Below are 20,316 nucleotides of genomic sequence, written 5' to 3' on the forward strand. Positions count from 1 at the left end.
CACGTGGTGCCCCAAGCTCGGGTTTTGTTCTGGCCCATTAAGGAGCCGCAGCCTGAGCGCCTGCTCGGGCATCTCTGCTCGGGCATCTCTGCTCGGCGCTGTCACCTCGCATCGAGCGCCAGGCTGCCGACGGCCCCGCGCTGGGATTTATCCCCAGAAGATCATTCTCGGCCTCCCCTGGGTCCCTGCTGCCGTCAGGAGCAGGAGGGGAAGGCAGCAGCCCAAACCAGCCCCTCCAAGGCTCCCTCTGGCTGGGCTGCGGGTGATGCCGGGACGCTCTGCAGCTCCCGCCCTCTGCAGCACCCTGGATGCAGCTGTCGCTCCCAAAAGTGGGAGGTCCAGGACCTGGGCTTTTTGCCTCACACTGGGACCTTTTCTTTTTATGGTGCAGGCAGTCGAAGGCAAGGAAGAGTAAACTCTGGCATAGCCATGGAAACTGGAGGGGATGGGTGGATGGATGGATGATGGATGGATGGATGGATGGATGGATGGATGGATGGATGGATGGATGGATGGAGGCTGTGGAAGGCAACGACCTGCTCCCCTCTCAGCAGGCCTGCGTGACCCTGAGCACACCCCGAGCCAGAGCAGGGGAACACCCTTCATTAAGATAACAACCCTAATGAGCAGCTAATGGCCCTTGGTCAGGCACACCCTTCGGGAATGTGCCCGGGACCCACCGCGCCGTGCTCAGCCCAGCACAGCCAGCAGGCATCGGCCAGCCTGGGCTGGGGAAGGGGGGTTCACACAATCGCGGAATATCCCGATCCACAAGGATCACAGTCCAAGTCCTGACCCTTCCAAAGCCACCGCCCCCAAAGGCACCGCGGGGTGTCATCGGTCACCACTCCAAGTGTCTTGTCCCTGTACAGTCTTCAGAACTTTCCCAAGAGATGCACGGTTCCTGTGGGAAGAGGGAAAACCTGTCCACAACACGATGTGTGCCTTAGAGGAGATCTGCTGCTGCCCCACAGCCCTGGGCTGTCCGGGTGGGAGCTCAGGCTGCCTTCCCAGGGCTGGGGGTCCCACAGGGGCCCTGCTGCCCCCCATGCCAGGGCAGAGAGTGAGCAGCTGTCCCAGAAAGCACCCAGTGCCTGACACCTCCCCGTGCTCAGGAGCAAACCCTCACAGTCCCACCTGCCCCTCAAACAGCCGTCCCGGGCAAAACAGCTCTTGGCAGGAGGGAGCTTGGCAGGACATCACCCCCAGCGTCCCCAGCCACCCACCGAGCTCCCCCAGCTCCCCTGAGTGAACCCCTGGCCAGAGCTGAGCATGGGAAGGAGCTGACATTCCCTTTTAGCTTTGTTCCCTGCTGTGTCCCTGGGTCAAAGGCCTCCCAGGTTTCCCTCTTTGCATCGTCTGTCCCACACACATAAAGCTCCCGGCAGGGTGAAGGTTAAAAGCACAAGTTTTACCAGCATTAAAAACACCTTTGCAGTTGGAGTAGTTAAAAACTGCCCAGGATGAGCAACTGGAGCTGTGCAAGAGCCTTTTTCTCATTCAGTGGTGGTGAGGGGGAATGAGGGGTTTAGATGCTTACGGAGGGAATCCCACAGGCTGCCACTCAAAACCCATCCTCGTTTCTCCCTACGCTGTCCGTGGCCAATAAACACCAGCCCAGGCTTGCCCTGGCAGGGCTTGGAGCCCCCAGCCCAGCGAGCCCAGCTCCAGGGGACACCCCAGGGCTCAGCTGTCTCCCAGCTCCTCACAGACTTGTGATCACCCGGGGTTCGTCTCTGCCCCTGAGATGGTGCAGCTCCAAGGAAGGCAGCAGAACCGATGCAACGCGGAGGCAAAGCAAACCTTGAGCTTGGAGAGCCAAAACCCTCACATTTTCATTTTTTGGCCTTTTGAGGTTTTCTTAATTTGTCTATTTTTGTTCCTTGCCCACCTCCGCGCTGAGTGTGACGCGAGCCCTCGCTGGAGAGGCAGGGTTTTAAGGCAGAGCTCTGGCTGTTATAAAGCAGCGAGGTTCTTGGAAAAACAGCCTCTGGAGCAATAAACAGATTTGGAGCTGAGGGCTGTGAGGGACGGCTCCATCTGGGCTGCTGAGTCATGAAACCTGCCCGAGTGAGATACCAGCCGAGGGCTTGGGCTGGGGGAAGCTTCCTATGAGGGATTTGGGCTATTTCAGTCGGAGCGTGCGACAACAAAACCAGAAAGCGAACAAAAGCGGGCTGGGGCGGCCACGCTTCGCTCCAGCAGCCGTGGGGTTAAGGCAGAGGCTGCCCTCCTCCTCCTCCTCCTCCTCCTCCTCCTCCCACCTCCTCCTCCTCTGCCAGTGCCAGCCTTGTCCCGTCCCTGCCATGCTGGTGAGGTGCTGGGAGCAGAGCTTTCACCTTAACCCCGCAGTTTGCAGCCAAAGACAAACTCTCTCCCCTTTGCTGTGTGCATTCCCTAACCCATGGCATTCCTCCTTGGGCATCCCAGCCCACGCCAGCTCTCCACAGGGACCTGAGCCCACCCTGCCCTGGGCAAGGGTCCAGCCTGGTCCCCAGCGTGGTGCCACAAGAAGCCCTGGGAGCCTGGGGACCAGCCAGACATTCCTTCTCTGTGCTCCCAGTGTGGGGAGGAGCTGTGGCTTGGGATGTCCGGAGTCACAAAAACCACGTTTGTCTCTCTCGGGCTGGCCCCTTCTCCAGTGAGCACACACCGAGCCGAGGGACACCCCCAAGGGACCCCATCGTGTCCCCACACACGCCAGCAGGGTCCCCACGGGGACAGGGCATGCCCCAAACAAGGGATGTCCTGGGCCCTGCCACATCCCCACACGCTGTCCTGTCCTCACTGGGGCCCTGCCACACCCCTGTGCCCACGGAACCACCTGTCCCAGCCATGTCCCTTCACTCACGTCGACACATCCCATCCCCACAGGACAACTGCCATGTCTCCACAGGGATCCCATTGTCTCCATCCCCACAGGGACCCCATCATGTCCCCACTGAAATCCTCCCTTATTTCCATCCCCACAGGGGCCCCCACACAGAATCCCATCCCTCCCGGGACCCTGGTGTGCCCCACAGAATGCCCCACTTTTCCCCTTCCCCGTGTTTTCTCCACAGGGACGCTCAGTTGTCCCCATCCCCACGGCGACTCCCGCATGTCCCCACACACGGTGCTATCCCCACAGCGAGCCCGCCATGTGCCCACTGGGAGCCCCCTTGTTCCCATCCCCACAGGGCTGACCCCACAGGGCCTGGGCTGTCCCCACAGGGCCCGGGCTGTCCCCACAGGGCCCGGGCTGTCCCCACAGCGGCTCCCGCTCCCACAGGCAGCGCGGGCCTGGCGGCGGCGGCGCCTTTAAGCGGGGCCGGTCTCCCGGAGCCCCCGCCCGGGGGCCGGGCCGGGCCGCCCCCCGTAGCCTGGTAACGGCGGCTCTGCGGGCGGGGGTGGCCCCGGCAGCCGCGGTCAGGTGGCACCGCCGAGACGGAGCCGACCGAGCACGATAAAAGTCCCGGGCCGCCGCCGCCACGGCCGCGAGGGAGCGCGGAGCCGCCGCCCGGGAGCCATGGTAGGGACGGGCAGGGCCGGGCGGGGGGAACCGGGGCGCTCGGGCTGGGGGGGCCCCGCCGATCCCCGCTGTGCTCGCCGCTCCCAGCCCGCCTCGTTCGCGTACGGTGCCCTCCGGAGGGACCCCCGGCGGACGGGACGGGCCGCGGGGAGGCTGCGATCCCCGGCGGGCTCAGGGTGCCGGGGCTGTGCCGTGGGACAGCGGCTCCGTGCCCGGCGGGTGCGGCCCCGCTGCGGGACGGGGCAGCGGCGGCGCTGCCGGGGGTGCCCGGGGGAGCGCGCAAAGAACGCGGTGGCCGCTGCTCAAAGCCCGGCTGAGCCCGGCGGGAGAGCGGGGGGCTCCTCCGAGCTGCACCGGAGCAGCCACGGGCACAGCTCAGGGGGTTCCTCGACGTGGAGCCAGCCCCACCACGGGCTGTGCTGTAACAGGGTTCCATCTCTGAATCCTGCCGTCAGCACCCATTCCTGGCTCAGCACCCATCTCTGGCTCCTGCCCTCGACACCTCCAGGTCAGCGCCCTTCCCTGGATCCTGCCCTTGCGCCCCTGCTGTGGACACCCATCCTTGGGTCCTGCCCTTGCAGCCCTCCCTGGCTCCTGCCATCAGCCTGCTGGAGTGGAGCACCCATCTCTGGCTCCTGCCCTCCACACCCCAGCTCAGCACCCATCTCTGGCTCCTGCCCTCCACACCCCAGCTCAGCACCCATCTCTGGCTCCTGCCCTCCACACCCCAGCTCAGCACCCATCTCCGGCTCCTGTCCTCCACACCCCCTCTCCCAGGGCACCCCGGTGCCCCAAACCCCGGCGGGTCCTGCAGCTGCCCGGCCTCCCAGCCAGCCCGGTGGCGTGCACGGCCCTTGACTCAGCTCCGGAGCAGCTGCTTTGAGCAACACCAGTAATCAATGAGTGGCATTTGGCTGTAGGGAGATGGGGCAGGATTATAACCTGTTCAACTGGGCAGCAAATGAGCCTTTTATTCAGGAGGTTTGAGTGCTGGCAGATGCCCTAATATCATGTTGCAAGTTCAGTTTATCCCTGGTGCCCCTGCCTCAGGAATGGTGGAGGATTAGCACTGACAAAACACTGTTTTCCCTTATGATACACCGGATCAGCTGCCCCTGCTCTGGCAGGGAGTGGATTCCTCCCCCAGGCCTCGCTGTAAACCTTGGTGTTTGCTGTGTTCCCGGTGGCTGGGACGGGCTCTGTGGCGCTCTGGTTCCCAAGGAATGAGAAGGAAGGATCCCTAATTTGGGGGAACACGTGCTGTTCCCCGCTGGCAGAGAGATCTGATGCCACGACTTGGCTGACGTGACCCTGGTGAACGTCAGGGGAGCAGTAATGCAGCAGGTTTTCATCGATTTATGCCTGGAAGGTGTGAACGTGCAGCTCTGCCTGTCCTTCCTGCCCCCGAGGGCTCGCCTGGGTCCTGGACAGGCACACAGACATCCCGGTTTCCTCCAGGAACAAAGGTGAAATCCCAGGGATTTCATCCGAGCCCTTGCTGCGCTGTGGGGTCTGCTCTAGGCTGTGGCACTGCTTCGTCGTTGGTCAGGGCAAGATGGAAATTTGCACAGCTTAATTCAATACCTGATCCCAGCTGGAATCTCGGAGCTGGAAAGCCGGAGAGCTCATGCTGCTCTAGTGCTAGAAACGTGCAGGGTGTGGGGGGAAATCTGCTGCCTGAGCCAGGCTCCATGGGAGAGAGGGAGGAAAGGGATGCAGAGCCAGCACTAAAAAGTCTCAGGTCTCAGCTCTGGGAGCCAGAACCAGCTTTGTCCCAGGGAACCAGCCACCTGCACGCCTGGACATGCAGGAAGAGCCTGAGAATGAGGAGTGGGGAAAAGGCACCTGGGCAGGGCAGTGGGGCCTGGGGGCACCACACGCTGACCCCACTAGAGCCAGCTTCTAGAGGCTGTTCACCTGAGAAGCCTTCCAAGCTTCCTGCCACCACTGCAGGACTTTCATTCCAGGGTGGTTTTCCCTGGAAGGGAGGGTAACACCTCAAACCAGGCATGGAAGCTTCTCCCAACCCCTCCTCTCCAGGTGCACAACCCTCGGCACACACACCCCCCGTTTATCGCTTGGAAAAGAATGCTCTGAGCAGCCATAACGTGAGGGGAACATCTAGCAGAGAGGGCTCTGGCATTTGGAAATAGCTGAGGAATCTCTGAACAGGAGCCCCAGCTCCCTGGATGCTTGGGAATAAAGCCAGGAACTGGGAGGCAAAGGCACTGCCCACCCTTCCCGGGGTGCCTGTAGAGCAGGCAGCGCGTGGGCTCTGCTCACACAGCTACTCCCCTGCTTTAAAAATAGTATAAAACCATAATAATTGGGCAGGTTTGGGGTTCCCAGCAGGAAGGATCAACAGGTGCTGCCACAATCACCCCAAGGCCAGGTGGGTCACGGTTCCCAGGCTAATGAGAATTAATTCTCATTTATTTTCACCATCCCACCCTGCAGTGTGTGTGTGTGTGTGTGGGGAGGTGCAGCTCCCTCCCTTCGGGGGCAGGAGTCCTTCATGGAGGAAGTGTGAATTTGCACAGCATCCCTGAAAAAGGGAATTCCCCCAGCCTGGAGCAGCCAGAGCAACCTCCTGGGAGCTGAGGGGTGCTGGCCCAGCGCTGCTCACTGGGGAAGCTTCACGTGTAAACTTCATTTCCCCCTAACTGATTAAAATTGGTCTCTCCTCCTGTTACCCTGCACAACCCCATGGATGTGCTCAGAGGTGACCTCATTCCTCACAGCTGCTGCAGGCACGTCCTGCTGCTCCCACCCTTGTCCAGCCAGCCCCTGCCCGGCCTTGGGAAGCGTGGGGAAAGCGTGGGCAGCCCCTGCCCGCTGGGAATTCCTCCAGAGGGGAATGTGTCACCATCGGGTTCTTCAGGGTGCCAGCTTTGAGACCCCCTGAGAAGCCAGGCAGCTGAGAGCATGCAGCAGTTGGCACTGCCCCTGGAAAAGGCCCGGCTGAGGCCAGCATGGAGGCACCAGACCATTTCCAGGACACGTTGCAGTGAATTTGCAGCTGCCTTCAATTTTATGGGCTCTGGGGTGGGCTGGGGCAGAGCCCCACAGGCAGCAGGCACAGCCCTGGGCCCGGAGGGGTCACACACCAGCAAACACACCAGGTCCCTGTGTTTTGTTCTGCTAACAGGGAAGAGATTGTGTCCCTCCTGTCAGCTGTGACTGCGCAGGGCACAGCTCTGGAAAAAACAAGGCTCCATCTTGCAGCACCCTGGCAGCCGGAGCCAGCCGTGGGTCTGCTCCCTGAATGTGCCCCTCTGCTCTCCATCCACATCCCCCAGGGTCACACTTGGACACAGGGAGCAGGGGATGGAGCTTTCCTAAACTCCACCTGCAATCCAGATGCCATCAGCTGGCGCTGGAATAATCTGTGGTGCTCCAGAAGAGGCGGTATCTCCACTCGGGGCTGGAAGACAGCCCTCAGTGCTCAGCCGAGTGGGGAACCGATGCTGCACACAACTGTTGGATCCCGTCTGTGCCTCCTCAGAGCTCGATTCTGGCTTTTAAAGCATTTCATGCACCTACCAGGAGTTTTTAAGCAGGATGCAGGTGGCTCCGTGCTGGGGGAGCCCCGTGCCCCTGCTGCGCTCTCCCAGTGAGCAGCACACAGAGCGTGGCGTGCAGAGCCTGTGGCTCTGGAAGCACAGACGTGGCGTTTAAAAGAAAGATGGTTTGTTTTTCTTGCATCAAATCCTCTCACTGCTTGCCGAGGGAGGCTTGTCCTCAGAGCAGAGCAAGGATTTATAAATACCAGCGCGCTCCAGGTTGCGCCCGCTGCCCGTCTCGCTCCATGCCAGTGGCCGGGAGCTCTCCCTGTGGCCAGAGGTTTGGCTGGCAGGATCCAGCTGGAGAGGGAGCAGTGCCTGCTCCTACTGTGGAGGGGGTGGCTGCATGGCAGGATCACAGTGGGGCAGGGATCACAGGGTGACAGGGGGCAGAGCGTGGCCATGGGCAGCGCTGCTGTCACAGGAGTTGGTGCCAGTGGGAATCAAGAGGCAGCCGAGCCTGGCAGCCTGGGACCCTGCCCATGGGGCCATCCTCAGATGGATCCTTGCAAAATCCTCACCTCCCCTTTTTGCTGCTGGGAGAATGGCCATCAGGGCCTTTGGCTGGCAGAGCACTCAGACACTGCTCAGTTGGGCACCCCAGGCTGGGTCAGGGTCACCACCCCTCAGCCTGGTGCCAGCCTGAGGCTCAGTGCTGCCATGTGGGATCAGAGCCTGGCTGTGGGGCAAGGGCAGCTCATCCTCACCACAGGCAGGAGACAGCAGGTGAGCCTTGCCCAGCCCTGGCCTCCTGCAGGGCACCGGGCACCGCAGTGGTGCCAGTGGGAGGGACACGGGCAGTGACACAGGAGGGCCAGCTGTCACCCCTCTGAAGGCAGCAGCTGGGACAGGCTCCTGAGGAATCGCCTGCAGCCCGGGGAGCTGCCTCAGCTCTGGGAGCAGCCTGGATTCCAGGCACAGGGAGAGGCAGGAACTAAACTGCTTGATCTGGGGTCGTTGAGCTTCCCAGGAGAGCCCCGGACTGTTTGCAGGGTGTCTCGTTGTGCGTTTTGGGCACGATTCCCCTTTTTGTGGATCCTCTGGGAAGTTCCTGGTGTGTTCTGGCAAGCGTGGGGACCCGGCTGTGCTGGGAGCTGCACAAGCAGCCAGGCCTGCTCAGAGCTCCGGGCAGACAGATTATTATCTTGATTTAACATCTGACAGCTCCCATCCTGCTTGGAGAGGCCAGCACAGGCTGCCAGCAGAATCATTCTGGGGTTGGTTGTAGCATCCTCTGCCCAGATCACCCCCACTGCTCCCCTTCCTTCCTTCCCATTCCAAACCAGAACCACTCGACCTTTCCATCGTGAGGACCCACGCGAGAGGAGCCTGTAATGGCTCTGGGAGCACAACCAAAGGCAGGAGAGCCCCAGCAGAGCAAAGGGCTGCAGGAGAGCTGGCAAGAGGAGCCGGCGGCTCCCACACATCCTCTCCCCTCCCAGCTCTGCTTTGGACTCCCTTGGACTCAGCACAAGCAAGCCCTGACCCAAGAATGGCTGCAGTTTGTGCTCTCTGCTGAAATTTATTTGAAATGCCACTCTCCAGGACCATTTCTGAAGCAATTTGCTGTTCAGCCTGGCTGGGAAGAGCCCTGAGCAGGCTCGTTCATTCAGCGCCTGTGATATTGACTCTTCTCTTTACTGCAGGATTAGAGAGCATTTGTCATCTCCAAAATGAATAACTTTTCCTCTCCTGGGAGGGGGGAGAAGCCTTGCCTCAGTACTGACATTTTGCACACCCAGCCCACAAACCTGCTTCGAATCCCAGATGATGATCTGAGAATTAAACCTGGGGCTTTGGTGTCTCTGCTCCATGAGCAGAGCAGGGCCCACTGTGCACTAAACCCACGGTCCAGAGGGAGAGAGGCCTGGGGCAGCTCTCACCTGGCCAGGTACCAGCCCCATGCTTGTGTTACTGCCACACAACCCGACAGAAACTCAGGTCCCTCAGGGACAAGCCACAGCCTCTGCTCTCAAGACAGAGGAGCTGTGTTAAAAAACAAACAAACAAAAAACCCCTTAAAAATCAGAGCAAACCACCCAGCAGCAGCAGAATAAGAAGGCAGAAGCTCAGACTTGCCAACTCATTGTCTAGAGCCCAACCAGTTCTCCCTCCTGTCCTGGAGATCACAGTATTTAACTCACAAACTCACCCTGTTTGTCATTTGAGCTTCCAGAGGTGTTTTCAGGTCTTTCTCAGGAGGTCCAGGAACCAGCAGTGCGTTCCCATGGGAATTGCAGCCTTTGTTAACAGGACTGCGTTCCCAGGAATGAAAGCAAGAGAAACAAACTCCAGCTGTTGCAAGATTTGGAAAAGCAGAGCCATGAGCGTTGCCGGCAGCAACCTTTCCAAGGGGCTGCACCACCAAAACACCAACCACGGCATCGGGATTGCTGCATTGCTTTGGAAATCCTCTTACCTAGAAAGGAGCTGCTCAGGGCCAGGAGATGCAGCCCATGTGGGTTACAGCCAGCCTTCCATGGGAGCAGCTATCCTGGAGGCACCTGCTCCTCCTCCTGAGACAGGGGAAGCACGAAGCTCAGCCTGGAGGTACAGCAGGACCCACCTGAGAGCTGCGGGGAGCCAGTGGGTGCAGGATGAGATCCAGGCTGGATGGGTGCTGGAGAAGTGTCCCCTTGCCATAAACCTGAGGATGGTGCTGGCCAGGAGTGCTGGGAAAGGACCTGGAGGCTTTGAAGAGCAGAGTGTTCTCCAGGCTGTAATTAGCCACTGGCTTCCCCCACCCCTGATTATGCAGAGGAGGGAAATGGTAGAACCCACCAGTCTGCCGGGGAGGGAGGAGGCTGCTCCAGTCCTGCCCCCCCTGGCACCCCAAGGACCCCCTGGCACCCCAGGGTCCCACTGCCACCCTGGTGTCCCAGCCCTCCCCATGGGAGTCTGGGCTCTGTGCATGGGCAAGACCAAGGCACAGTCTGGAAAGGGATTTACTGTGGGTCAGGGCTGCTACAGGATTAATTACTTCATTAACTGGAGTTAGCTCAAAAAAAGGAGGATGTGATGGCAGGGACACCTGGTTGCTACCAGCCCACTGCCAGCCAGTCTTCTCCCGAAGGACCATCTGCACCGTGGTGGAATGTCAGCCCTTTGCAGGAAGCCCCAGTGACATCCCAGCTCCTTTGGAAGGCATGAAGGCACTTCCAGGGCTCTTTAGGGACCGTTCTGGATCCACCCTAGGACAGGCTCCAGCACCCCAGCTTTGGGCTGGTGTGACTCCCCAGCCCACACCAGCACTCAGAAACCCCAGCCAAGGAGCAGTGGGAGAAGAGGTGAGGTTTTTATTTCACATGGGGCGGTGTGCCCTGGCTGTACCTGGCGGTGCAGAGGCTGAAGGCGCAGCCGGTGCCCCTCCCTGTGCCCTGCCAGGAGCCTCTTGTGCCATCGGCCTTCCCAGGCACAGCCACGCCATGCTCTGTGCGTGCTTTGTTCCATCTTCAGCGATTTTCTTTTTTTTTTTCTGCCCTCAGCAAGGGCTGGGAAGAGGCTTTTCATTGCCGTTCCCTTTCTCTGGCCCAGCACAATGACGGGAATGGCTGCGTGAAGAGCAGCAGTGTTGGATTACAGCGGGGAGCGGTGGGGTAACGCGGCTGTGCCGGGAGAGGCAAAGGGACTTGCACGGGAGCCAAACGGGACTTTGGGCCGGGCAGGGGGGATGCAGGGATGCAGCCCTGGGCACAGATGAAGCCTCACACCCGCGAGCCTGGGGGAGCTCCCGATCTCAGCCGAAAGCAGACGGGGCCCGTGCCTTCCCAGGCAGCTCCCGCTGCGAGCGCTGCACGCCAGGGACGGCATCCAGCCATGGCCATCGCAGCAGCCTTAGCTCGCACTTCGCTAATGAGCTTCTCTCCAAAATACTCCGTGCTTCTGGCTGACAGCTGCTCTGGATCGAGCTGCGGGAGCTGTGTCGGCCACTCCGAGCCCCGGGGATGTCGGTGGTACTGGGTTGGACGGAGCAGCTGCGGCTGCCCCTGGATCCCTGGAGGTGTCCAAGGCCAGGCTGGACAGGGCTTGGAGCAGCCTGGGACAGGGGAAGGTGTCCCTGCCCTGGGATGAGATGGGATGGGATGGGATGGGATGAGCAGGTGTTTACCGCTGGCGTGGCAGCCCCAGTGTTTGCAGAGCGAGCCCAGCCTGTCACATGCAAATCCCTGGATAAGTTCCTGCCTGCAAACAGGAACCACTTTATGGAAAGCAGCAGAGCCCTTCCCAAACTGCCTCAGGAGTGCTCTGGGGAGGCTCTGCCTTGCTCAGAGCTGGTTTGGGGTGGGTGCTGCTCTCGCTCTGCCAGGGTCCAGCAGCGTTTCCCAGGTGATTCACTTGCACTCTGGGGGCTTGTGGGAAAAGAAGGGCACCTTAGCCCCATCCTCAGCTTTTTGGGAGTGGGGTGCTGTGGCTCTGGCATCAGCTCTGCAGCTTCCCACTCACAGGGACAGGGAACAGGGGGTCCTCAGAGGGTGGCTTTGGGCACTATCAGAAGAACACAGACTTGCCCCAGCTGTCTGGGCCTAGGTGGATGCTAAAGGAGACATCAAAGCAAATTAATTACTTAAATGACTTACTTTTTTTTGAGCCATGACTTCTGTGCCAGCCTGAGATTCCTCTGGGCTCACCGTGACTTTGAGTGCTGTGTTGGCAGGAATTGGTGACATTACGGTGTTGGCAGCAAGTGCCACCCCAAGTCCTCAGTCTCTCTGTGGGGAAGCCGTGGTCTTCCCTCCCAGTTCTTGGACACCCACCTAATTAGAGTCCAGCCAGATCCCAGTAAAATCCATGCTCTTTTCTTTCCCCAGCTCATCGTTGGACACACTCTATGAGCCATCCCAGCCCCAGCAGCCCAGAGCACCCGGGTGCCACTCCGTGATTTACAGCAGGACTTTGTTACCAAGCGTAAGTGCCCAAATCCTTTGCATTGTCAGCAAGAGCTGTTTGAGAGTAGGGATTTCCCCTGCTCAAAGAATTTTATTCCTTTGAAAAATACACACCTTTCCTTGCTCCAGCTGGATGACTGCAGTGGGGGGAAGCTGAGCACTCATAGCTGCAGCAAAGACTTTGTTGGGGCAGGAACTTTTGCAGCTTTGGGTCCACAGCTTCAGGAGTTGCCAGCAGGGAAGAGCCACGGAAGAGGCCACGTTATGCTCATTAAGTTTCTGTACCACAGAGCCAAAAATCCACTGGCAGCACCACCAGCCACTGCTGGGACCTGCCGGTGCTTCCCAGAGCGTGACATGAGGGCAGACAGCTGAGGGCTGGGGGAGCCACAGCCCTTTAAAGGACTCTCTTAACATAATTAAGAATTGCTGGAGGGACAGATCCCTCTCCCCAAGGCCCTGAGCATCCCCCAAGTCCCCTCAGCTCTGCCAGTGCCACCAGGGTGGGCTCAGAGGTGCCTGGGCAGGGACTGGAGCCTTTCCCATGGCCCTTCTCCAAAGGGAGAATGCACAGACTGGAAATTACTGATATTCCAGGGCTCATCCCCTTGCCTGCAGCTTCTCCCCTGGCTTTGGAGGTGCCCCAAAGGAGCAGGGGGAGTCAGAGCAGGGACCCTTGCAGGCCTCTGCAGCACATGTCTCTGCCAAGCATTAGTCAGGCATTAAAGCAGGACAAGAGCCTCCCCTGTCCCAGCCTCTGCTCTGGGTTTTACTCTCAGCTTCTGACATAACCAGGTCACTCTTTCCACACTTCCCCTGCCTCCATGAGAGCCGATGACTGATGGGGATGGATGTGACTCACTGCCTTTCCTAATGAGCGACTTTCCTCTGTTTATGTGCTTTGGCGGGGCCTTTCCTACACCTAAAAAAGGAGAAGGGTGGCACTGGGGAGAGGGCAGCGTGCTGGAAATTGCTGGCATCTGCTGTTGCTCACCGTCCCTTTGAACTGTGGCCAGCTGTGAAGCTGCCGTGTTTAAGCATGGAAAAGGTGTAGCTCTTCCACATGTTGGTCTGGGTGAGATGCTGTCAGGGCCCACAGGTAAACCCTTGGCGAGTAATTGGAGCTAATTAGGCTGAAAGAATTTTTTTGTTGCTATCTGTCCAGGCAGTGCCTGGGGGACAGTGGTAATGAGCAGTGTGAAACCAGCCCCACATTCCTCACAGAGCTTTGCCAGGCCACAGCAGGGCGAGCTGGGCTTTCCTGCTCCCTCGCACAGACACAGCTCAGGGACAGCTCCCTGCTCACGTGGCCTTGCTTGTGTTTTGCAGTGACTTAGCAGTGGCAGCTCTCGCTGTCCTGCCACCACCAGGCCAGACAATCCCTGCTTGGCTGAAGGTCCCGTTGGCTCTCTTCCCATAATGGAAGCCTGAGTGCCAAGATCCTCCATGACCTCCAGAAGCCACAACTCCCTGCCGAGAACTCTGATGGCTCCGCGAATGCTCTCCGAAGGCGCCCTGGGGGGCATCGCCCAGATCACCCCCTCGCTGTACCTGAGCCGGGGCAGCGTCGCCTCCAACCGCCACCTGCTGCTGTCCCGGGGCATCACCTGCATCATCAACGCCACCATCGAGATCCCCAACTTCAACTGGCCCCAGTTTGAGTACGTGAAAGTGCCTTTGGCTGACATGCCCAACGCCCCCATCTCCCTCTACTTCGACAGCGTGGCCGACAAGATCCACAGCGTGGCGCGGAAGCACGGGGCCACGCTGGTGCACTGCGCTGCCGGCGTCAGCAGGTCGGCCACGCTCTGCATCGCCTTCCTCATGAAGTACCACAAGGTCTCCCTCTTCGAGGCCTACAACTGGGTCAAGTCGCGGCGCCCCGTGATCCGGCCCAACGTGGGCTTCTGGAGGCAGCTGATAGACTACGAGAGGAAGCTCTTTGGGAAGACCACGGTTAAAATGGTACAGACACCCTATGGCATCATCCCAGACGTTTACGAGAGAGAGAGGAGACCCCTGATGCCTTACTGGGGAATTTAAAGGGACTGCAGACGGGAAGCACAACAGAAGGGACACGCTGTTCCGTGTCGACCAGACCGGAGACGTTCCCTTCTCCTTCTACAGCCAACATTGGTTCTTTAGCATACAGCAGAACCTCAATTCTCACCTCACTAACCTGCAAGGCCAACGATTCCCTTCGAAGCATTTTTCTCTATGGGGATTTCCCATCTGCATCTCTGATTTAGCAAGACCAGGTCTCATTATAAGTTTATTCCTTCCATAAAGCCTCCGTCTTTTTTTTCTTTTTTTAGTCAGTTTATTAGGATCCTCCAAGGAAGGGCCCAAGAGGCATTGGGCAGAGTTGATGACCCAAGTGCGCTTTGTGCCGCGGTAGTAGCCTGGATATTTTGTCATAGCTTGTTTGCTTCCTTGCAAAACCCTGTAGTGGCTCAGGAGCAGCACTAGCCAGGCCCTGCTCCACAGCAGCAGGTTTTCCAAGCACCAGGGAGGCAGGAATACAGGGGCTGTGGTGCTAGTGCTGATGTTTTCTTTAACATCCGTAGTGACTCTCAGTATATAGTGTTTGAGATCTTTAGTCAGCTCTTAATCATATTCAAAGTTAGGAAAAAAAAGGGAAAAAATAACCGGAAAAAAAAGTGAATCAGTCCGTGTCGGCCACGAGTAAAATAAAAATCAAGCAATTCAAATCAAATAAATACGAGATCCTTTTTCACTCATTCCATGCCAGGGCAATAGTCCTGGAACACACTTCAACTACTGGAACATGCCGGTGTGTTTTGTGGGTGGAAAGCCGACAGATCTTGTCCAGACGTGGCTCAAGCCAGAAGCGAGAGGGCTGAAGCTCTGGGCAGCCCCAGAGATGCTCAGGATGTGTGGTGGCCCCTGCTGGGGCTGGGCTGTGAGTGCCACGTTCCAGCAGCCGGCCCAGCCCCTGGGGAGAGGCTGAATCTGCTGTTCCTCAGCTCTGGCTCTGCTCGGGCCCTGCCTTAGCCCATTCCTGCCTCTCTCCATCCCGTCCTCAAGGTTATGCTGCATTCCAGGGCTGCTCCTCTCTGTCCCCAGTGAGGGTGACAGAGGCCTGGCCTCGCTCAGAGCGTGCCAGGAGCGACTCCAGCCTCAGCCCTTCCCTGGGAGAAGCCTTCCCGTGGCTCCAGGGGCAGGGACTGGTTCCTTGGAGTGTGAGCCCTGGAGAGCCCCGCTCCTGAGAAGGCAGCAGAGTTTCTGTTGCCTCTGGAGGAGGAGCAGGCAGATTGCTGCGATCACTGTCTGATTTAAATGAGATTCTATACTTGTAAAAAAAAAAGAAAAAATCAATAAAGATTAAACCAGAACATGTGTTGGTTTCCTGTTCCAAACGGTGCTAATGGAGCTCCAGCAGCAGCCTAAGGCCCAGCACTGCCTTTAAACAATTCTGGCTGAAGGATCTTCTCTCCTGCTTTTCCAGATGAGTTTGGCCCCACTGAAATAAAGGTGAGGTTTGCCATCAGCTGCTCCCAGCTCGGGTTCCATGGCTGGATCCCAGTTCCAGTGGCAGGCAGACACAGGAGATTCATGTCCCTGATTTATCAGGAGTTAAACTTCAGCCAGGGAAATGGTGAGGAAGTAGAGAGTGAAAATCAAAATTAATCATTGGCCTGGAGACATTCCAACACATGACATTTTAAAGAGAAAAAAATGCTAAAAAAACTGAAATCTGCTTACAAAATTAAACTGTACCTAAAAATGGGCAAAGTAAGATTTAACAGCGTTTTTGGCATAAAAAATGGAAGGCAAAAAATTCTCCACTTTGAATTATTCTACAGACTATACACACACTGCCCAAGGACTGAGGGGAGAGGGAGATGCTGATGTTCAGCCAAGAAGGCACCAAAGTCTGACTTTAAACACAAGGTAAAATTAGACCTATAAACAATTAAATTGCCTAATAAAGCACCTGAGGAAACAAAGAATTCACCTGAAATCTCCATTCAAGGTTATATTACAGTGTTAGTGCTTGTGGAGATTTGACTGCAACAACTCCTCTTGTATTCACTACAGCAAAAGATTGTATTCAAGTGTTTTCCCCCTCAAAACCCAGTTTTTTCTCCATTCTCAAATCCACAGAAACCAAAGAGAGAGCCCTGGTTTAGCTTGGGTTGCTCTGAGCACCCACTGGCTTTGAGGGGAACACCCCTTCTGCTCCCCACAGGCTTTTCCAAATGGTGTCTTGTCTGAAAAATGTTTTATATCTTCCAATATTTGGTGAGACATCTTTCCCATCCCAGCCACAGAGCAGGTTTCACTTACATGATGATATAAATATTTCAGTTTCCCAGGCTGGTCAGATATGAAACAAGCTTTTTATTGAACACCAGGTTTGAATCTCAACACAGGATTTATAAATCATCGCAGGAATTAAGGGAGTAAACAAGGTACTAAAGTCAATTAATAACACTTATTCTCACTGGATTTGAAATATCAGCAGAAACTCCAGCACAAACCCAAACAGCTCCAACTAATAATCACAAAACCACTTCTGGAAGAAAAACAACATTTGCCCAGAGGGCAGGAGAAGAATCACAATAGAAAGAGAAGTTTTCTGATCACTCTTCTTCATAAAATTATGACATTCCTATTTTAACACCGAGAGCTGGAATTAAATACAGGTGCAGAATTAAAAAGTAAATCCAAAGCAGCAGTTTGTACAATAGCAGCTTTTATTGGAAAGGCAGGTTTTGTTTCAAGTTTATGATTCCCAATGCAGCTGACAGGACTGGGAGCATTCCATGGGTTTTCCACGAGCTCCTGCTCAGCCTGGGGCTGAACTTCACCCTCACTCCCACACCCTGCAGGGATTTTAGGCAAGGAGCTGTTCCCACCAAACCCAGCGAGGAGAAGCTGCTGCCAGGGAGGAAAAGTCCTTGGGATGGATGGTGAGTGCAGGGGGTGACAATCCCCAGGGCACAGGTGACCTCAGGAGGGCTGCAGGGACTCAGCCCAGCATGAGGAGGGAGGGGCAGGCAGGAGGCTGGAGCAGCCCCCAGCACCAGGGGAAGCTGCCACGGCACTGAAGCACCAGGAACACAACAGGGTTAAGCCATAAATACATTAAATAACCGAGCAAATAATTCCTCAGAACTCCAAATATACACAGAGACAGAAACCCCACTTTGCACAGGTCACTGCCAAGGCAGCCCCTTTTAGCTATCTACACATAAATTAAAAAAACCAAGAAAAATCTCGTTTCTCGTCTCCAGTGAGAGAACCCATGCAGGAAAAGGAGTTACAGGCCTGCATTTGGACACAAGCAAGGGGAAGGCAGCGTGTCCAGGGGCCTGCAGTGGGGGAAGGTGGGCTGTGACAATCCTGTCACCTTGGATACAGCTTGGAAGGACACTGGGCTTTGGCTGGCAACAACATCCGAGAGGATGCTGAATGCTCCAGTGAGTCATTGGAATGACTGGGAGCTGCAGCTGATCCTCCTTGTGCAATGCCTTTATCGAGGGGATCTCCGTGCAAACGCTCCCTGTGCTCCCACGGCTGATGGAGCAGAGCCCTTCCTGCTCCCCACAAAGACAGGGATGGTGCCTGCTGCTCTCCCTGCTGTGGGAACAGGAGAGCAGCAGTGTCACCCTCCAGTGAGCTCTGCTGCAGTTGGAATTGTAAATGTCCATCCCATTTTTTATGGGCCAAAACACACGCTGGCTGCAGCTCAGAGAGGGGCTGAGCCGCTAACAGGTACAGAAAAACCAGCACTGGAAGGTGCTCCTGTGACAGCACAGCTGGTGCTTTAAATCTCACACCACGACCTCTTATTTGTGGCATTTTCTTTTAATTAGGAGAAAAAATTCCTCTCTAGCAAAGTGTTGGGGAGCTGTGGTGCAAAACCAGGCTGACAGTAAATTCCCTTTTCCCAAGACAGCGTTCCCTCAGCACCAGCCTCTCCCAGCCACTGGAGAATCCCTGCCAGTGGCTCCCTGTCCCCAAACTCCTGTGGGAACACTGGTGAGGGGCACAGCAGCCCCAGCAAGGAGTTGCTTCCCTGTTTTTTTGGTAATCCCTGGGCAGGATGTGGGAAGCACAGCACAGGAAATCTGCCTCTGGATCAGCTGGAGCTGGAGGCACACGGTGCTTTATTTCATGAATGAGCTAATTTGAGGCAGCAAGGAGATTTATTGTAATTGGTGTAAGGAAGGAGCCAGACACCTCTGAGCCAAGATTCTTTCATTTGGGCTAATTAATAGTTTTGTATAACTAATCCTGTTTGTTTTTTAAATACAAAGCATCGTTTTCCTCATTGTAATTTCTGTCTCAGCAAATAACCACAGGTCAGTGTCAGGTACTTGTAATGGTGCAGGATTAACTTGGAGAAGCTGTTGAGAACTCTGGAGGAAAGGGGCAGATCTGAGAGACTAAGCCAAAGAATTAAGGAGAAAGTTGCACCCTATGGATTCACACCCCACTTCATTCCTTGCAGACCTAGACAGGGTTGTGGGATGACTCTTGTAACACAGGTTTAAAATCCTGTAACCAGCACTCCATGGACTGCACTCTCCTCTGGATACTGGATCTGAAGGAGGAGCCAGGTACTTTAGATGTACAGGTAACATTCAGTGAGAGTCTGTGACACAAGCCTGTCCAGAGAGGCACCTACAAAAGCCACAAACCAGCAGGGACACAATACCTGCTTCAAACACAGCTTGCTGAGACCACCAACCCCAGGGTTAAATCCCTTTGGGTGTTAAATCCCACTTCCTGCTGCAGGAGCCACGAGCCACCTTGTGCTGCCAGCTCTGAGTCACAGGAACATGTTGCTACAGGTAGCAGCAGACTGCAGGAGCCACACACAGTCATACCATCCCATCAGGAACAGCATCTCCACAGCCAAAAAAGGGAAAGAATCTACACAGCAGCAGATGTGCTGCATCAGCAGAGTCCAGCTTTCAGCAGTGCTGCAGCCACACAGCTCCCAAAAGGTCAGGAGAGACAAAATCCTACCTGGAGCTCAGGACTAATCCAGGGAAATTTATCTGTATTTACAACAAAGATCATGAGTTTTAAACTCCAGCTGCCTGCACTATAGAACATAGCACAGGGAAAATTACAGCAGTTTTCCAGTCCTCACCTTCCAGCACTAACCAGTTCTGCATCCAGCACAACTTCCAACACAGAGCAGTGGAAGCACAAACAAGCTTCTCCTTGAGTCAATAATTCATTCTGCCTCGGATGCTGCTGTGACTCATGTGCTGTGATATCACAGCAGCAAATACTTAAAGAACATCAAGGTCCATGTCCTAAAAACATTAAGGAAAAGATTTGCTTGCAAATACAGACTTCAAGTATTTAAGTGGTTGTTTCAATGCAAATCAGCCCAGCATTCCAGATTCTCTGGGAAGCTCCATGCCAGCCTCTCCCAGGTTTATGCACATGGTTACCAGGCTGCTTTTACACAGGATAACGTTTTCATCTTCAGAAAAACTGAAATGCTATTTTTTTTCCCATACTACATATTTTCCAGTTATTTCTGAAACCTTGGCCATTAGAAGTGAGTTCTTCACCATCTGTAACAGAGGCTTTAATCCGTTGATTTTTGGACCAAAAACCAACCCCAAACGTTTCAAACCCGGCTCCAGCCTCTCCACCACAGCAGTTACCCCAAGCCCTGCATGATTAGACCCAAAGCTCCACCTGCAGAGCAGCTGCTTTCAGAGCAGGTCTGGCAGGATGAGCCCTGGAGGTTTGGGCTCCACGCAGTTGATCCAGAAGTTGGCACAGCTGGCGTGGTACTGGTGCCCTCCGTACGCCAGCTTGAAGTTATCTGTCTCGGAATTAAAGGCCTGCAGGAAGAATTGAAACAAGTGTGACAGTCTGATCCCCTCCAGGGTCTAAACCTAGAGTGGAAAACAGCACAGGACTCTCCCCTGAGCCCTCCACCTCATCTATTTGATTTCAGTCGCAGGTGGACAAAACCTTCAGCCATCACCCCTGAGCCAACCCACACCTGCAGGAAGGGAGCCCTGGCCTGACCCCTGGCAGCTAACTCACCTTGTTTCCTGCATCTTCTGGTTCTGTTCCACCTCCCTACCGAAGGAAAAGCTTGTCCTGCTTGCCAGCAGACAGCTCCTGCATTTATTTCCCTGACTCCAGCCTGGCTGTGGGTTAGGCAGGTGCAATTCTTGCTATTAGTGTTATTTCAGCTTGAATTTGATCTACTTCCTCCTGTTAATTGAAGCTGCTTTACAATAGAAGCCTCTGAGCGTGTGAAGCCATGAACAGGCTGAAACCACCTCGCTGTTTGTTGCTAGGAGATACTTTCCAATGCCTCACAGCTCTCCACTTAAAAAAATATCCC

The 20,316-nt window shown here is 56.0% G+C and overlaps 2 protein-coding genes across 13 annotated transcripts in view; one reads left to right on the forward strand and one right to left on the reverse strand.

Annotated features, from left to right (window-relative positions):
* The first annotated feature begins 3,340 nt into the window (after nucleotides 1-3,340).
* DUSP14 (dual specificity phosphatase 14) lies at nucleotides 3,341-15,316 on the forward strand. Its single transcript, XM_086859386.1, has 3 exons — nucleotides 3,341-3,511; nucleotides 11,883-11,979; nucleotides 13,290-15,316. The coding sequence occupies exon 3, from the start codon at nucleotides 13,407-13,409 to the stop codon at nucleotides 14,001-14,003; it is 597 nt and encodes a 198-aa protein (XP_086715512.1). The 5' UTR covers nucleotides 3,341-3,511; nucleotides 11,883-11,979; nucleotides 13,290-13,406; the 3' UTR covers nucleotides 14,004-15,316.
* A 989-nt stretch (nucleotides 15,317-16,305) lies between these two features.
* SYNRG (synergin gamma) overlaps nucleotides 16,306-20,316 on the reverse strand; it is a 36,197-nt gene continuing 32,186 nt past the window's right edge. For 10 of the 12 annotated variants that reach the window (XM_086859379.1, XM_086859378.1, XM_086859375.1 and 7 more), the window contains one exon: nucleotides 16,306-19,801. In XM_086859379.1, coding sequence (XP_086715505.1) covers nucleotides 19,670-19,801 — 132 coding nt within the window. In that variant the 3' untranslated portion in view covers nucleotides 16,306-19,669. The remainder of the gene's footprint in view (nucleotides 19,802-20,316) is intronic. The other 2 variants (XM_086859369.1, XM_086859377.1) reach the window with 1 other exon arrangement.

This window comes from Cyanistes caeruleus, chromosome 21, assembly GCF_971803275.1.
Source record: "Cyanistes caeruleus chromosome 21, bCyaCae1.hap1.1, whole genome shotgun sequence".
Classification (NCBI taxonomy): domain Eukaryota; kingdom Metazoa; phylum Chordata; class Aves; order Passeriformes; family Paridae; genus Cyanistes; species Cyanistes caeruleus.

Excerpts from the sequence above, each read along its gene's own strand:
- DUSP14 (XM_086859386.1), top strand. The coding sequence starts at position 13,407 with ATGACCTCCAGAAGCCACAACTCCCTGCCGAGAACTCTGATGGCTCCG.